General features: G+C 36.2%; 3 protein-coding genes and 1 pseudogene across 6 annotated transcripts; 1 reads left to right on the forward strand and 3 right to left on the reverse strand.

Annotated features, from left to right (window-relative positions):
• Window positions 1-1565: 1565 nt before the first annotated feature.
• Window positions 1566-2693, reverse strand: LOC142547979 (thaumatin-like protein). The gene is made up of 2 exons (XM_075656353.1): window positions 2558-2693; window positions 1566-2396 (listed from the first exon to the last, which is right to left on the reverse strand). Exons 1-2 carry the CDS (start codon window positions 2619-2621, stop codon window positions 1717-1719), a joined length of 744 nt encoding a protein of 247 aa, XP_075512468.1. The 5' UTR covers window positions 2622-2693; the 3' UTR covers window positions 1566-1716.
• Window positions 2694-4428: 1735 nt separating this feature from the next.
• LOC142548574 (light-harvesting complex-like protein OHP1, chloroplastic) lies at window positions 4429-5092 on the reverse strand. Its single transcript, XM_075656965.1, has 3 exons — window positions 4882-5092; window positions 4666-4788; window positions 4429-4585 (listed from the first exon to the last, which is right to left on the reverse strand). The coding sequence occupies exons 1-3, from the start codon at window positions 5038-5040 to the stop codon at window positions 4517-4519; spliced, it is 351 nt and encodes a 116-aa protein (XP_075513080.1). The 5' UTR covers window positions 5041-5092; the 3' UTR covers window positions 4429-4516.
• A 1604-nt stretch (window positions 5093-6696) lies between these two features.
• Window positions 6697-10685, forward strand: LOC142548573 (ultraviolet-B receptor UVR8-like). 4 transcript variants are annotated; one of them, XR_012820977.1, is made up of 12 exons: window positions 6698-7237; window positions 7834-7907; window positions 8012-8093; window positions 8280-8396; window positions 8506-8739; window positions 8943-9182; window positions 9271-9314; window positions 9548-9736; window positions 9807-9877; window positions 10152-10242; window positions 10328-10371; window positions 10456-10650. XR_012820977.1 is itself a non-coding variant. In XM_075656962.1 (11 exons), exons 1-11 carry the CDS (start codon window positions 7024-7026, stop codon window positions 10576-10578), a joined length of 1452 nt encoding a protein of 483 aa, XP_075513077.1. In that variant the 5' UTR covers window positions 6703-7023; the 3' UTR covers window positions 10579-10685. The 4 variants fall into 4 exon arrangements, 2 of the variants coding, with proteins under 2 accessions (XP_075513077.1, XP_075513078.1); XR_012820976.1 differs by having other exon boundaries at window positions 6697-7237; window positions 9548-9877; window positions 10456-10472; XM_075656962.1 differs by lacking the exon at window positions 9807-9877 and having other exon boundaries at window positions 6703-7237; window positions 10456-10685.
• A 112-nt stretch (window positions 10686-10797) lies between these two features.
• On the reverse strand, window positions 10798-16359 carry LOC142548575 (transcription factor EMB1444-like; annotated as a pseudogene).
• Window positions 16360-18056: the final 1697 nt, after the last annotated feature.

The following is an 18056-nucleotide window of genomic DNA, read 5'->3' on the forward strand; positions in this document are numbered from 1 at the left end:
AAATGTGATAATTTTTAAATGGGCAAAATCGAAAAATAAAGGGGAATTAGAAAACGTATTTTTCTTGGACCAACTGTGGTTGGAAAACAACATTGGAGTGATGTCAAAGACAATCATGTTCCGTTTTGAACACTGTCAAAATTAATGTTCCCTTACTTGTGATATTATGTTTACTAATGTAGCCCACAATGTTATCCAATTCCAAATAATTTATTGAACACTTTATTATTTTAGGACAAGCATGCAATATGGTTTCGTTATTCAAGATTCTCCAACACCCTAATTAATGATTTATACTGGCATTTATTTGATAATACCATTTTTTTTTTCAAAAACGAGAAAATAAATAATAATAATAATAATAATAATAAGAACATGGAATGGCTGCTTATATATATATATCATTTTCAATTTTCTCATGAACGAATTACACGTTAGGACGTTGAAGAAGCTCAAGTAGGTGACCATAGAGTTGTCACTAAATGTTCTTTATATTTTACAGACGTTTACTATGAACAATTTGATTGTTTGGTGTTTGCCCTCAAGCAAGGAAAACGTTATATATGGTGGTTGTCAAACATAATTTAATTATTGTTTTTTTTTCTTCATGTTGTTGCTTCTAAGATCCATGCATGGTGAACATGCAACTTCGCATATTTTAATATATATATAGCTTGGTTCAAGTTAGTCGGGGAGTTAAGAAATTTTTTCATAAACATCAAGGATAATTGTATCCTCAAATAGGGAGGAAAAGAATTTCTTTGTAGTTGTTAAAAAGTAAACATTATATTTTTGATCCTATATATTTACATATTGCATTTTTTGTCCATATCTATGTTATCAAAATTTCAATTTTAATTCATTATTTTTAATCTTTTTTTTTTGTGTGGCAATTTTATTATTTTTTCGACATGACAACTGTGTAGTATTGACGTAACACTTACATGTGTAATGTCAAATCAGTAGTTGAGATAAAAAAAGATTAAAATTTCCCAAAAAAGTGAGAAACAAAACTAAGAGTGAAATTTAATAACATAGAGAACCAAAATCGCAAAGATGACATTAAGTTTTCAAAGTTTGGTTTTGTATACCGACTTTTAATTTTTCGTTATTTTAGTCAAATTGTAGACATAGCAGCTGGAAAGTCGATAATTTTCAATACCACGTCAGAATTTTTTAGTGTCATATCAGCATTTTCACTAGTCACGTCACCAATTTGACCAAAATAGTCGAAAAATAAAATAAAATATATCAAAATCAAAATTTGAAAACTTAGCGAAACAAACCTATAAATACACAAGTTAGGTAGACAAAAAAAACTATTGTTCATAATTTTTTTAGTATGTATATACATTTGGAGTTCCAAATGATATTTTTTATGATTCGTTCTCGTTGAAAATACAATGACAGATCACTTTTTTTAATGAAAAACTTGCCATGTTTTCTTAAAGATATTATATATCTATTAAATTTCATAAATTAACATGATACTTCTGAGAAAGAATATCAAATGTTTGCATAAAAACATAAAATCATTATATAACCTTCAAAAAAAAATCAGTGCGTACAAGATAATTTTTTTTTTTACAATTTTCTATTTAAACTTCCATAAATATTCTAACATGATATATATCGCGATCGGAATCACCCTTAATACATATCGATATGTAAATGGCAAGAGAAAACTTTATATATATGGTTCTCGTACTTCTTCTCTTATTTTGAAGGGCAGAATGTAATAACATACCGCGAAGCCCTGCACTTATTAAGGCTCGAAGAATCATCGAACGCATAACTATAAGCCCTCGGGCAAATCGCCTTAAACAAATGCGCAAAAAGCGTTGGTTTGCAACTCTTGGGATTCGAAAATTCCCCGGTGCAGCAATACTTGGCCGATTGCATAGCCAAGCACGCACTCTTGCACCCCACCACCTTGCCCCCCACCCTAACCTCCAACGCCGAGGGGCAGCATAAGTTCAAGTCGACCCCACATGATGCCATGCCACAACCGATCCCCCCACCGATGGGCTTCATCGAGACGGGCAAGTTGAAGCCATCAACTAGGCTAACATCGTAGAAATGGAGGGGTGAACTTGACGTGCCCAGTGTCATTTCCACCACCGTTGCTGGTGGGGTGCCGCCAAGACCCTGGCAGTGTATCTTGCCCGAGCAGTCACCTGTGGCGCAAAAGCCTTGCCCATTCGCGGTGAAGTTGCAGTGTTGTCTTCCCCATATTCTGCCTGACCATTTTTGGGGCACGTCGATGACTGCTTCTTGGCCGCTGATGAGATGGAAACCACCATCTTTAGGGGTTAGATGCCCCGCACCGCCTAAGATTCCCGGCCATATACTCTCCTTGCAGTTGTTTACTACTATGAGTTGGTATCCAATGCCATCTGCAAATGACAGAGATCAAACAAGATCTTTTATAATCAAGAATCATTAAAGAAAAAATAAGTTTACTTCAGCCATATCAAAGAAAACGTGTACATATTTTCCTTTTTTTGATCAATTTCCCTGATATTGCTCGCGGATTTTATCCAATATTTACACTTACTTGTGCCACTGAGAAAAAGGAAAATGGCAAGTAGAATGGAAAGCAGAAATGGGAAATCTAACATTTTTCCAACACTAAATTTGTAAAAATGTAAGTGCGAAAGCAGCGGAATTTGAAACGTTAATTAACTTCAGGATTGAATATATGATATTAATTTATAGAGCAACTTCTTAGCGGAAAGGTATATATTTGTACGACAAAAGGTAAAAGTGGTTATATAATTCTCATATATTATATAGACAAAAATTTATGTGAGATCATCTCAGTGGTTTTATTTTGTGAGACATATATTTTATTTGGGTCATCCATGAAAAAATAATAATTCTTATGCTAAGAGTATTACATTTTATTGTGAATTGAATATCGGTAGAGTTAACACTTCTCACAGATAAAGATTCGTGAAACCGTCTCACAAGAGACCTACTCTACTATATATCTTAGAATATATTAAGATGCATTTAATTAAACCATATATAAACGTTACATTTATAAAATAGTAGCTTGATGGGAAATATTGTTCCCAACTAACTAAATCGGATCAATTGGTTAGGACTAACTAGGAGTTATTTATTTTCTCCCTTTTTAACTTTTCCTTTATAAACGGAAAAAGTGTATATATGCATTGCTTCCAAGTGGGGATTAGTACTTTCATGGCATAATATTAGCTAAATGAAGTCCACAGTTACCCAGCGTCAAATTTAGTTTTTAATTTCACATATAAAATTTGATCTTGTTCCGTGTGTCACAAGTATTTCGTACTTATAACGAGCTATTGGTTTAGAGTAGGTCTCTTGTGAGACGGTCTCACGAATCTGGACAACCCAAATAAAATATATGTGTCACAAAATACAACCCATGAGATCGTCTGATACAAATTAATTTTGTCATTGATTTAAGTTATAATTGGTAACTTTGTTAATAAAGAGAAAAATAATTAAAAGTGATGCTAGTTGTACACCTTGGTTTACATTTTTCCTTATCAATTACGAAACTACCATATATTTACTTCTTTTCCCGTTTTAGTATTTGGCCCCACTTTAACATCCTTGCAGTGGAAGATCACCATATATTTCAGATTTTATCTTGATTCGATTACTGTCCTCGTTGTATTAATATAAATTTTTGTGTTAATACGGTCTTTTCAATATATTTATTTTCTTAGTCACATTAAGATCTCCATGCATGTAGGGATTTCAGATTTTATCTTGTAAGGATTCGATCATTGTCCTCTTTGTATTAATATAAATCTTTGTTATAATACGAACATGTTTAACTTTGTTATTTTTAAGTTATGATTCCTGAAAAAAAAAAGATTTATTTTGTTAATATACATGAGTAATATCTGTTAAATATTTTAAACTGTCTTTAACTGTACAGTTTCATACTAGCACAACTCCTCTCATTGTATTGTGAGATATATCATACCATTATTGTTCTCTTTAGCGTTGAAGCTTAGTATGAACCATTCATTGTTTGTGTTACCTCATGTTACTGACAATTACTCCTCGTCTTCTTTGAACTCAGAGCGTCACGTATTAAATCAATATAAATGCTTTAATTTATTAGTAATGTTTAATTAATTGAACATCTTTTATTTATAATTTGGAATTAAAGTATTTAAGCCCACCGACCCAAGACTTGAGATTTGAAAAAGCATAATTATTTTTTCCATTTCTCATTCGATACGATAGAGGAGCTTGCAAATTAATGTTTTACGTACCTCATTTGAACATTTCGATTTTTATTAAATTTTACTAAAAATAAATTTTATTTAGAAGAACAATCGAGTGACTCAAAATTTAATCAGAAAATTAGCTTAATTGAGAAACCAATTAAAAATCGAAAATTAAATAAATGAAAACGAGAAATGTGAAAAATTGTCTTATATATTTGACATCTCTAAATGAGTCAAATGCAATCCGGGGCCAATCATGTACATAGCAGCAGCGCTTCAGTTTCTTAAAGCGGAATATCGAGGCCTTTCCCCACATCCACTCCAATTATCTGAAGCAATCCTTTGTTCAAAATCTGAACAGCAGAAAATTATATAAATATACATCACGATGATTACATAGAAAATAAACGTGAAGAAATTATCGAAAACTGACCAATTCAACTATAAAAACAATAACGATGCCGATCATCCCAGCTCTGGAGTTCCAAATTTCAGCAGTCCTCGTGAAACCCAGAAACGGGGCCTCGAACTTCGGCTCTTCCTTCGGCAGTTCCACCTGAAATTCATGCACATCTTATCCTATTCTGCATAACCATAATAAAATATTAAATACATGCAATAATGGAATCAAAGAATTTATTAAGCCTACCCCGGCGGGAAGCTTGGCGGCTTGAATCTTGAAACAGGCCCCTTTGGCGTTACCCTGTATCGGAGACTGGACGAGTGAGATTTCACGGTGGCCATGAGGATTAATTACCGGTGCTCCGGCGGAGAGGAAATGGGACGATAGTGTGTGTGAAATTGCCATTCGGAAAGTTGTGGCCGCACGTCTTCTCTCCCAACCTTATCTACATACATACATTATATTCGGGTCTCATTTATTTTTTAATTATTTTGAATTTCTTAAATTATAATTTTCATTGATAAAAAATATGAAACTTTACTAACTTTAATAAGGAATAAATCTAGAGTAATAATATTAAAATTACGTAAGGTTAATATTAAAAATAAAAATATTAAAAATAGTAATAAAAAATAAAATGGTATTTTATTATTTATTCAAATTGATATTTTGTTGATGCCGCAAGACAATAGATAGTAAGGCTGCGATCGGTTGTGCTGATTAGATGAGTTTATTTTTTTTAACCCACCTAATCACATGTTTGGTATGTTTTTTATTTAATCAAGTCAATCCCTCCCATGAATGATTATGTTATATTAGGTGTGATAAAATAATCACTCATCACCCCTAGAATTATTTATCTTACTCTAAATCCATCCAATTTCTCCAATTTTACCCTTCTCCTAAATCCAAACTCACCACCACTTCCCTCCACCGGCCGCCGGCCGCCGCCGCCGACCACCAGCCGATAGCCGGACCGCCGCCGCCGTCGTCACTGCTTCCGGCCGGCCGACCGCCGCCACAAAACTAGAAGTGCAATTTTGTCAATTCATCAAAAGATTATTATTTATCACATTCTTAACAATCATATCAAACATAATATTATTTTATCATTATCTACTCCAATCATTTTTTTTATCATTTCTCTCTTAATCATTTCATTATTTTATTCTCCAAACTAAACGTAGCCTAAATGATATTTTACAGTATTTGAACTCCTTCCCCTTAAAACGTTCACAAATTGCTGCAACGTTGATAATCTGAAGAGCGGATATTGCAGTGAAATTTTTTTATATATATTTCTGGATTGGGGCCAATAATAAAAAAATAAAATTAATATGTTCATTATTAAAAATAAATTAAATAATTGGTTTTGGACTTGTGAAACTTTTTCTTTCTATTAAAAATAAAATAAATAATATGTTCATTATTTCCGGCCCAAGCTCAGTTCCTCCGATCCAAAACAAAATTTTCATTATTCGTCGGGGTTGAGTTTGGGCTTAAATATTTTAGTTCTATTGCGATATGATACGATCCGTGAATTGATTTCAAAAGCTTGAGATCCTCCGAAACCCGAACCGTTATATTTTTGTCAGTATAATAAATTAAAATACAATCTATCGACTAAAAACTCAAGTCGAATCAGTTCGTTGGTTAATTTCATCACTATATATATGTGTGTGTGTATATATATATATATATATAATATAATATAATATATAATAATAATAATAATAATAAATACAGCTATTTTTGAAATTAAATATTCATATATGTGTAATATGTAATAAATGAATTTAAAAGCAGAAACCCTACCTGCAAGAGAAGCAGATTCCAACACGTGTCAAACCGCTGTCGTATACAATACAGAGTTTAACGAAATTTGACATTTCCAGAAACTTCGATGGCAAAGATGGCGCGTATTCTGTAAAGTCCTGCAAATCCGCCACGTGTGAGACAGCTGTCCCAATATAAAAGAAAGATAAAAGATAAAAGAGAGATGGATATTCCAGAAACTTCGAAGGAATGGGTGGCGCAAAATCCACGAAATCCTGCAAATCCGGTGGCGATACGTGTCTCTGCTGGGCCACGGCGGATCCGACGTAGCATTGACAGGATGCTCGCAACTGATACGCACTTAAATGTATTCATTTTTTAGTCCCCATATGCGCATTATTTTAATGCACAATATGCATTTATATACAGCCTTCCGAAGTTTCCAGATTCAACGTAAGGAGGCTTCCATTTCACCTTCTACTAGATCCGTGCGGATACCGGGAATTTTTTTTCTGGATTTGGACGCCAGAATTGCGGTGATTGTTGTTGTTGTGTGTGTGTGTGATACTGCATTTCGCACCTGTTTTTGGTTTACTGTTTTCCGAGGAAGCAATGAACGGCGTTGAAGAGAAGGAAGATGGGGAAATCAAGAGGAAGCATGAAAAGAAGCTGGAAGTGTTGATGTGGGGTTATTTCCCGGGAGTTACGATGCAGCAGTCGTCGTTGGCTTCGCCAACTTCTGTACGTTTTCCGGAAGGAGAAGTCGCCGGCGATTCGTGGAAGGATGTTTGTGGCGGCGGATGCGGATTTGGGATGGCTATTTCAGGTTATTGTTTGAAAGTTCTCTCGTACTACTTAGTATGTTTCGAATGTCCACATGCTGTTTTTGTCGTTTCGTGCTTCTGAAGATGGATCTGCAATGATACATTAAAAGAGTTTGGATTTGGAAAATATTATTTTCGAGATTATGAAAGAGTTTATTGTTAGTATTCAAAAGATTCTTCTAGTTTTTTCCAAAGGATATTGGATTTTCTGTGTTGATTGCCGCTGATTACGAAGTACAGGCAGATGCGAAGTAAAATCTGTACAATTTGATAGATCCTGGATTTTTCAACACTACTTGGGTCGCTATATTTATTATATGATGCTTAGTAAAAACTTCACTCTTCTTATCCTGAAGAGAGTAGTGATCAGGCAGCAAAAAATATGACAAGGTGTTTCGTTAAGTAAATCTAAAGAACTGTTTAATTGACTGTGCGCGAATGGAATCTTATGGATTTTGCATCGCAGTTCAATTTATAAATTTTAATCTTCACAACGATGGAAAGATCAGCCGGGTGTCTCCAGAACTTAATGTATCTAATGCCGTGGCACCAACTAACTGTCATAGAAACAATTATGCATTTGCTTTCTTCTTGGCAGCGTCTGGACAAGTCATCACATGGGGTTCAGCTGATGATCAAGGTCAAAGTTATTTGGCCTCAGGAAAGCATGGGGTACTGTGGCTAATATCTTGATTTTTAAATCATTTTTCAAATTGCTGGAATTGGCTAAGCATCTACTTCTTAATATGATTCTATTTTTTTTCGCATATCATAAGACTCCGGAGTCTTATCCACTTCCCACTAATGATCCGATTGTGAAAGCTGCCGCTGGTTGGGCACATTGTGTGTCAGTTACTGGTATTTTGAACAACCTTTTTCTGCTAGTATTAGGTTGTTTAATTATTAAGGCAATTGCATCTAGAATGATAATCTATTTACCAAGCAGGATAAGTGATATGTAAACGGTTTAATTCATTCCTTCAGCTACATATATTGCCCAAGAAGCTTGTTTAGCTCTTCATGTTACATATTTACATTTATAAGCAGATAGAGAAGTATACACTTGGGGTTGGAAGGAGAGTGTTCCTTCTGGTTGGACCAGCATGAAAAGATGTGAAGATGACACATCCACGAAACAAAGTTCAACAGTAACGGAACTAGGTAACTTGGAGACAATAATCTTCTGCGTGAAAGTTTACTCCATAACTATTCTAAAAAATATCTGTAAGTTCGACAGTTAAGGTGTTAACACCTTAGGTGCATGTGACAGGGAGCCACAGCCCTCAAGGTTTGAAAACTGCGGCTGGCTTGGTATCTTTCTCGAATGTGAAAAAAACTGGAGATGAAAGCATGAAGAGAAGAAAACTTGAAGTTCAACCCGACTTTGAAGTATCAATGCCTGCAGATGAAACTTTTTCGATGCCACCTTGTCTTGTAAACCTAGAACCTGGGGTAAAGATCACCTCTGTTGCTGCTGGTGGCCGACATACGTTGGCATTATCAGGTAAATCTACTCATACCATTCTGCAGTCTGCTCAATACAGATTTTTGGTGAGTTTTCTCTTTGAGCCTACACATTACAGCTATGTAGGTGTTTTGAGGTACCAAGCTTTATAATTTCTTTAGTGTCTAACATGTTTAGCAAGAAGAATTTTATTTGTAAGAACATGGAATGATCTCGTGCATCATCTTTTTCACTGGATATAGATGTAGGACTGGTGTGGGGTTGGGGCTATGGAGGTGATGGGCAGCTTGGTTTGGGTTCTCGGATGAAGGTGGTGGCTTTTCCTCATCTTATACCTTGTATAGTTCCATCATCGATTGAAAAAGACACTTCTGCTTTGATTCATCAAGAAAGTGTGACCGAGGGAGGTAAGCCTTTTAAATCCATGGGAAATTATGTAAAAGGCATTGCTTGCGGAGGCAGACACAGTGCCGTAGTAACAGGTGAGCAATGATTTCTATGCTTAAATTGTCTGTTGGAAAAATTCAACACATCATCAATAAATGAAAAGTTTCTGCATTGTATTATCAGATGCGGGTGTGCTTCTTACTTTTGGCTGGGGATCTTATGGCCAGGTGTCCAATCATAATTGTTTTTGCATTTCATATCTTAACATCTTGTACATTTACCTGCTAAAAATTATTTCATGTGTGTGCACAAAATCATTATTTATGAAAGAATTCCTGATGTTTGTGGCTATATCAGAATTATTATGCATGAAGGACTTCTTGATAGTTGGGGTTAAGATAAGATTTTAGAAGGAACAAATAGCAATTAGACAACTCTGATGGAAATTTTAATCATGCAGTGTGGACAGGGGAATACTGACGATTCACTGAGACCAACTTGCGTCTCTTCCCTATTGGGAACTCAGATAGAAGCAGTTGCAGCTGGACTTTGGCATACAGTATGCATTGGTGCAGATGGCCGTGTACACGCTTTTGGTGGGAATCAGTTTGGGCAGTTAGGTTTGGGAACCAGTTCTGAACAGTCTCAGGTATTTTACTGCCTGTTTCTTACGTTGTTTCTGATCCTGGTACGAGTTTTTTCTGTTCTATGTTTTTTAGAAGTTCCTCAGAAACCAAATTATTACCAACTACTCTCGGTGTGAAGTTACATTTGCAAAGAGGATTAGCAGGTATTATTACTGTGACGTAGGAATGCCTCATTAACTACCCTAATTGAAATTGATTAAAGCTATGCCAAAATGCGAAGAAAATGAGAGAATTTATCCGAACTCTATGTGGAACCTCTGTGAGACAGTTTTAGGGTAAATTTGATTTGTGATTTCGAGTTTTCGATGAAACGCAGAATTGGGTTGCAGCACCATACGGTTGAAATTTCTCCAATTTAATCTAGGCACATTACTCCGCCAACAGCAAATTAACGTCAAACGATTTGTGATGTCACAGGTCGTCCCTAAGCTTTTAGATTCGCCAGTCCTGGAGAAAAAGAGAGCCAAAATTGTATCTTCGGGAGCTCGTCACAATGCCATATTAACAGGTAATACAAAAACGAATTACTTAAGTCTAATAGTTGTCCCGATCTTGTGACAATATCATTTATTTGCCAATTCATGTTTTTGCAGACGATGGTGAAATTTTTAGCTGGGGCTGGAATAAATACGGACAGGTGAACTACCTCATGGCAAGTTTTTTGTTTACATTCGTATAATTTTTTCCCATCCAACAACATTTTCCTCGTTTCTACTAACAGCTTGGCCTTGGAGATGTAACTGACAGGAACATACCTTCCCCGGTAGTTACCAAAAACTACATTCCTAAGAAAATTGCATGTGGCTGGTGGCATACTCTCTCATTGTGTGAGCCGACCATGTAAAAAGTTTTCATGATGTTGCCGTAATATCCAAGCCATTTCATTAGGTTGTCGGTTTATCATAACAGTTTGCCGAGTTTTTATGTGCCCTCTACATTTGCAATTTTCTTCTTCTCCTGTATAAGTCAGCATGTGTTTTCGTGAACAAGCTTGTAAGATTTTCTACCTCGTCAACTATACATTTGCTTCCGTTGTGAACATTCATCGCTCAAGAACCAGTGGTTAACATCTACGCAGTGTCGCGACATGCCACCAGAGTGCTAATAAAAAACCGAGTTTATACAGTCGACAAATCTTACATCTCCACACCACATGGTAGGTCTCAATTTCAGATTAGGACAGTCGGTTCTCCTGAATATACAGCACAAACCTAATACGACGGACTACGGAACAACACCTGCAAGAAAAAATGACACAAGTCATTATTTAGAGGGGGAATGGATAAATTTTAAACGTAACGAGTTAGGGTGATGTTGAGGACAGGCGCCATAAAACAAAATTGAAGATATATGTTTTCAAATGTAATAAATTTCAAAGTAATAAACACACTAATTTATACGTTAACTTGGCGATATTTAATGCAACTTTGATTGGATTTAGATTCCATCATTGGCTAACATTCATCATTCAAACCAGATGATTTTGGTGCTAAATTGAGGTTCTAGAAACAATAAATCAGTACCTCGACAATGAAGTGCGCCCACGACTTTTCAGAACATTTCTCCATAACAGCCTTCAGGATGGTCAAGTGTAAACGCTGAATCACACCGGCAATTTCCAGGAACCGGCCGTGGTCAGTACACATCATCTGGTCAAAAAATAAGTATTATATGGCTAATAAATTGCCAAAAAGAAAAAAGAAGAAAGAAACTATAGGCCTTAAGCCTTCATCGGTTGAAGATTAGATGATATGCTTGCCTCAATAAGCATTTGTCCTGGATTGTCGAGATCTTTCACAATTATTGGGCATTGATGGTGTTCATTTCCTAATTCTACAGCCCAACTTGTCCCATTTCGATGAACATGGTTTACTTCGGCTGTTATTGCCGTGTTGTGGTTGGTTTCCTGTGAAAGTAATAGAAAATGATTTGTCTTCCACTGCAGCATAAATTCTAATAGAAATACTTCAACTCGAGCAAAATGAGGAAAAAACTTGAAACATGGCACCACCGATTTATGGTGGTTATAAGTCTGTATTCCTCTTCTTTCTGTTTTCTCTCTTTAGCATAAAGATGCAGCTGTCTTAAATGGTACAAAAGGTGACCGATAAAATTACCTCTTTCAAGACTTGATGTCGCAGTTTATCAGCTTGATTAGTTACATCCCTCAAAAAAAGCACGTGCTTTATGGTCTTATCTAGGAGTCCATCAATGCTACACTGCTTTTATCGTTTTCAATAAAAACCCCAGAAAAATAAGCAATACAAATTTTACATCAGTCGTAGGATAAAAAGCAAGAGAACGAGTAGCACTTACTTTATCACTGTTCGGGACAAGATCTCGCAGCTCCTTGATATGGTCCTGGATTAATTGTCTATCACGTGGCCTAGGCCTCTGATCATTTTCAGTACATGAGTTTCTTTTGTGGGTGCTCGACAACCTAGATCCTTTTCTTTGGTTCACGAAATGGTTTCCTTTTCTCCGCCGCTGTTGCTTATTGATTAAAGCAGTCATTGTGCTTTCACTTGACGATGCCGGGGGAGACAAACCAGACACTGTATTTATTCCAGTATCATTAAATGCGGATGTAAATAAGCTGAAAGGAGATGTATTGCCTTCCCCTGAGGCATTTCGTTTGAGTATGTTACATATTTTAGGAGAGGAAGTAAAAACTTTTCCAGGAGACATCTTTATTGCCATAGCAGGATTGAGTTGATTTGGAGAATTATCATCGGTGCTGCTATAAGCATCAGCAACAACAGTTTCTAAGAGGTGCTGCATCTCGTCATCTTTCTGTGTGGATGCAGCAGATTCCACTCCTGACAAATCCATCCAACAGGTGAAATCTCTATCATTGATTGAGGTCCAAAGTGCATTGTGACCTGAGATAGGGGAGTCATGTCTATGATCGGAGTGACCCGCTACAGCTGATCCAGATTCATTTTGCAGTTCATATTCACCAGGGAGGCTCAAAAGAGTACCCCCGGTTTCACAATCATAAAAAAAGTTATTGCAAATAGCATTTGGTTCTATTGGACCTTACCCCAGCTTATTTACAAATTCACCATGCTTCATCCGTTGGAAGTCATCAGAGAGAGGAAAGGCCATTGCCTTTTCATTGAGACGAGGTTTAAAAAGGACACTTTCTGATACCTCAATGTCATCACCTTTTACACGACCCAATGACTGCAAATTGCCGTCTTTATCAATCAGATTTCCACAAGAATTTACCAAACCAGCTATAAATGGGTTGCACAAATCTTGAACCATGAATGCTGGCACCATTTGATCCGCAATCAATATGTTGCAAGCTTCTGAACTATTGGAATGGATGGTCTTCAGGTCATCATTTCTATTATTCGTAGTAATGATTGACGGCTCCTCGAGATTCTCCAGGTCAGTAGATATGAGAGAAACTTTCTGAATTGGAGATACGGCGTCATATCCATCACATCTTTTGTAGGACTCAAAGTTTTGTCTGACGAAGGAAACCAGCTTGGCATCTTCAGCTACCTGATTCATTCATGAGAATATAGATTTAATACAGATAAATGATATTAGTCACACCACCGTTGTCTTTTGCAGCTTTGTGAAGACAACATAAGATACTAAATTGTTAACACCAATTTTACATTGACTAAAATTGCCAAAATCTCAATATAAGAAAACCGAAAACTAACCATTGTCAAAGATCCTAGCTGCAGAACTCCATGTGGAATAACGGGCAAAAGCAATATCGTCTGCATCAGGAGCATTCATGTGTTGAATGTATGTTGAATGTTCAAAATCAAAAAGAAATGGTTGATTTTGCTTTCACATTTATCTTACCTTTATACCAGCTACAAATTGGAGCGACCATTCATCCTGATACTGTTAAATGGGAAAATATAGTAAACTTGTTTTCACATGCCAATGACGAAATCTATGCCCAGATTACAGATTCTATTAATGAAACTCACCTCAGCAGCAAAAGCAGAATCAAACACATCAGCTGCTATATTGTCAGAGTAAATCCATCGAGGAACTCCAGTAAAAGCTGCTACACCAACAACCCTGCATAATTGCACCACACAAGTATTATCTGTATAATATATATGCCAAACCAACTACAAACACAATTTCAACAGTTGATAATCGTTCGATGCAGAATTTTCAAGATTTTACGTCTCAGATTCTCAAGGTATTATACCGTCAAATCACCTTACATACGCAATTTAAATGGTCAATAATCTTACAATGCGCTACTTTCTAGATTTCATGCACATATATTTCGGTTTTCCAATGCTGATGAGAGATTATCCGCAAGATTGACATCAAAGTAACCATTAAGCACATATATGGAATTTCAGGAATAGTCCAACAAATTGCATACGATAGAGGTCCTAAGCACAATAACTGAAGTGAGATTCCTAACCCAATAGTTCAAATCAAGTAAAAATTATTCCAACAAAATATTAAGAAAATAGTTTGTCCGAAGGATTTCATTTCGGTATAAAAATTGTCTCTCAATAAACTTTATAACACGCTTTTCATACCAAGTGGAATTAAAACAGATCAAATCCACATACAGGCTTGAGATCAAATGATGCTCCCGTTGTATTAAGTCCACAATTGTGGATCAGAAGATATAATAACTAATTTCTTGACGGTTCAGTACAGAAATTACAACCTACTTCTCATACCAACGGTAGTAAACTAAATGGTAAATCAAAATCATACACAAGCTTAATAACAAATGATGCTCCAGATTCATGAGCCCTCACAGGGTTATAGTAAATTATGATGATTATGGCTTCAACAGTTGAAAATAGAAGATTCCGCAAAAATCACCTCACGAAAAAGACAAGCAAAGCTTACCCCTTCCAAAAAACATGAGAAGCACTAGACATTTCAGCCACAGCAAGTCCAATTGGATATTCATCAAGAGATTCATCAAGTAATCTTGAATTAAAATTGGAACTCAATACATCATCCGAGCTGTCAAAGTAGAAATTTTCAAATGGCACAAAGGAATCTCTTTGTTTCGTTATGTCACAGAAGCAATCTTCCCATGTCAGAACCCTGAAATATCATGTCATTTTCCATTTAAAAGATGTCACAAAATTATAAATTAAAACATAACAAAATCATGAAGGACGGAATTTTCTTAAAAGTATCATTGAACCACGTGGTATTGTATATATAATTTTGGCAAAGGAAGAAACAAAGGCATAAAGCTGCAAACTTAGTTTTACAAGATCTAGTAGAGGATCAATGTGATATTTCACACTTTCAAGATAAAATCGCAAATGTATCATTTGACTCCTAGAAACAATAGTGGGTTTGAAGCTGACTCCTAGAAATGATTTGCTTGGACCAAATACCAATTCCCCTGAAAAATCTACCCCTGATATTTTTTGTCATGGCACTGAGCCCCTTTTGACGCTTACTTCTTCCTACTACATGAATATCACTGCAATCTACCAAATAATAATAAATGATTATAAGCAACAAGTTTGAGGCTTTCCACATTACAGTATTAACAAAGACAAAGAAGAAACTACATCTGATTGAGAGTACCACCCGGTTGAATGCAACTTCTTCGAGCACCCACAGAGAAATGGGCGCGATGGTCTCCATGAAACTTGGGTGGAAGAATTCTATAAAAAAAATTCAGAAACAAAAATTTCTATACAAATTTGTCAAGTAAAACTTTTTAGTTTAACTACTGACATATGCAAGCTATTTTCTGCAATATGGAAAATTACATTCACTATGTTCCATCTTGGAAAGTACAGAGTATGGACAATACAATCCGATTTTGTTTGTTGGAAAAAGGAGGTGGGGAAAAGGCCACAAAAGGACGAGTTGATCTTGATAACTGGCCACTTTGTAACAAAGAGAAGACATGAGCTATGGTTTCAATTCGACACACTACAAACATTGGAAGTTCTCATAATAGAAAATAGTAACGTCATCTAGAAAGAAAATAGACATCGATAAGTAATGTGAGACTTTCTACGTTTTTCTAACAGAATAATTGAGACCGATTCCGAGGAAAGCCGACAAGCACAGAAAAAAAAACAATATGATCGAAGTGTCTAAGAGTCGACTTACATTTCAGGTTGGTACTTAAGCTTCCAGAACGCCGCATAATTCCATGGAGAATTGTAGCAAAGTCTTTGGAGAAACAACCTCAAGGAACTAATCCTCATGGATACAAATTTTGAAATATCTTCAATTACAAGTAAAAACCAGCCAGTTAAACTGAAAACACTAGCTGCCCCTATACGATGCTCGTCCTGCCTGTACTATCCGTAGACAGTCTTTTCGTTTCATTGGAGGTTCTATTGGTTTCAATAACAAAGAAATCAACATCTTCAACCTCTCTTCAACTATAAAGGTTCTTGATACACTGGTTACAAAGCTATTTTAAAAGAGAACTGTAAATACTTTCTTTCCACAAGTGTCCATTATTTTTTTGTCAGTAGAGATACTTAGAAACTACTTAACAGGAAGTTAAAACTGGATGGAATGCTGAGGAGAACTATAGCTGAATGCACCACTCAGACGATCAAACCAAATCGAAAACCGTAAATTCCCGACTGTATCGCGCACAAGCCACCGAGATTGAAGGGGTTTACTGATCTTTGTCAAATAAAGTCCTGTTATGTAGGGACATTTAATTTGTTTTGACTTGGTCTATGTTTCTGTTATCTTTTCCTTTATTCTTGTTGAGTTGTTATTTCCGTTGAATTGTATGGCTATATAAGCCAATATCATTAGCAATAAAACTTGAGCCATTGATACTCAGTTTGTTGTATATTTTTTCTCAAAATCTTATAAACAGATTGAGGTTCTCAACAATCTGGTATCAGAGCTTGTAGTGGGCCTAATAAATTCTAGCAGCAGCATAGAAGATGACTACCGACAACTTCATTCAGCCAGCTATTCCCCGCTTTGATGGTCACTATGATCATTGGAGCATGTTGATGGAAAATTTTCTACGTTCCAAGGAATATTGGGAGTTGGTGGAGTCTGGCTATGTTGAACCAGCAAATGACGCATCACAGTCAGAAGCACATCGCAAAAAGAATGAGGAAATGCAGCTCAAAGATCTGAAAGTGAAGAATTATCTCTTCCAGGCCATCGACCGCACAGTTCTTGACACCATTCTCAAAAAGGATACTTCCAAAGACATACGGGATGCCATGAAAAAAAAATATAAAGGAAATGCGAGGGTCAAGAGATCTCATCTTCAAGCTCTCCGCAGAGAGTTTGAAACTCTTGAGATGAGAACTGGTGAAGGAGTGACAAGAGTATTTCTCAAGGGTCATGACAGTAGCAAACAAGATGCGAACTTATGGAGAAGATATGGAAGATGTTAAAGTAGTAGAAAAAATTCTACGCTCTTTAACTGAGAAATTTAACTATGTTGTTTGTTCCATCGAAGAATCAAAAGACACTGATGCTCTCACTATTGATGAGTTACAAAGCTCCTTGATAGTACATGAACAGAAATTTCAGAGGCATCATGGAGAGGAGCAGGCTTTGAAAGTGACATATGATGGAGGAAGAGGTCGTGGTCGTAGTACTTATAGAGGACGAGGAAGAGGCAGAGGGGGAGGCAGAACCAGTTTCAACAAGGCCACCGTGGAATGTTGTAAATGCCATAAACTTGGACATTTTCAATATGAATGTCCTGAGAATAAAGAAGTGCATTATGCAGAAGTTGGCGACGAAGATGAAATGCTTCTCATGGCTTACGAGGAATTGATTGAGACCAGAAATGAAGATGCATGGTTCCTTGATTCAGGTTGTTCTAATCACATGTGTGGCAACCGAGGTATATTCAGTGATATCAATGAAGAATTTCGGCACTCGGTGAAGCTCGGAAATAACACAAAGATGAATGTAATGGGCAAAAGAAGTGTGAAGTTGCTACTAAATGGAGTTAATCATGTTGTTACTGAGGTATACTATATCCCTGAATTAAAAAATAATCTTTTGAGCATAGGGCAATTGCAGGAAAGAGGCTTGGCTATTTTGATCAAAGACGGCATGTGCAAGATTTTCCATCCAGAAAGGGGCTTGATTATTCAGACTAACATGAGTACCAATAGAATGTTTATTTTACAATCTCAATCACAAACGTCCTCTCCAAAGGAAGTTGATCGATGCTCACACACAAAAGCTGACAACTTAATTCATCTCTGGCACAAAAGGTATGGGCATTTAAGCTACAAAGGTTTGCGTACCTTGCTGAATAAAGACACGGTACATGGAATTCCTCAACTCACTACTTCAAGTACTGAGATATGTATTGATTGCATCAATGGGAAA

The sequence above is a fragment of the Primulina tabacum genome, chromosome 6 (assembly GCF_025594145.1).
Source record: "Primulina tabacum isolate GXHZ01 chromosome 6, ASM2559414v2, whole genome shotgun sequence".
In the NCBI taxonomy this organism is placed as follows: Eukaryota; Viridiplantae; Streptophyta; class Magnoliopsida; order Lamiales; family Gesneriaceae; genus Primulina; species Primulina tabacum.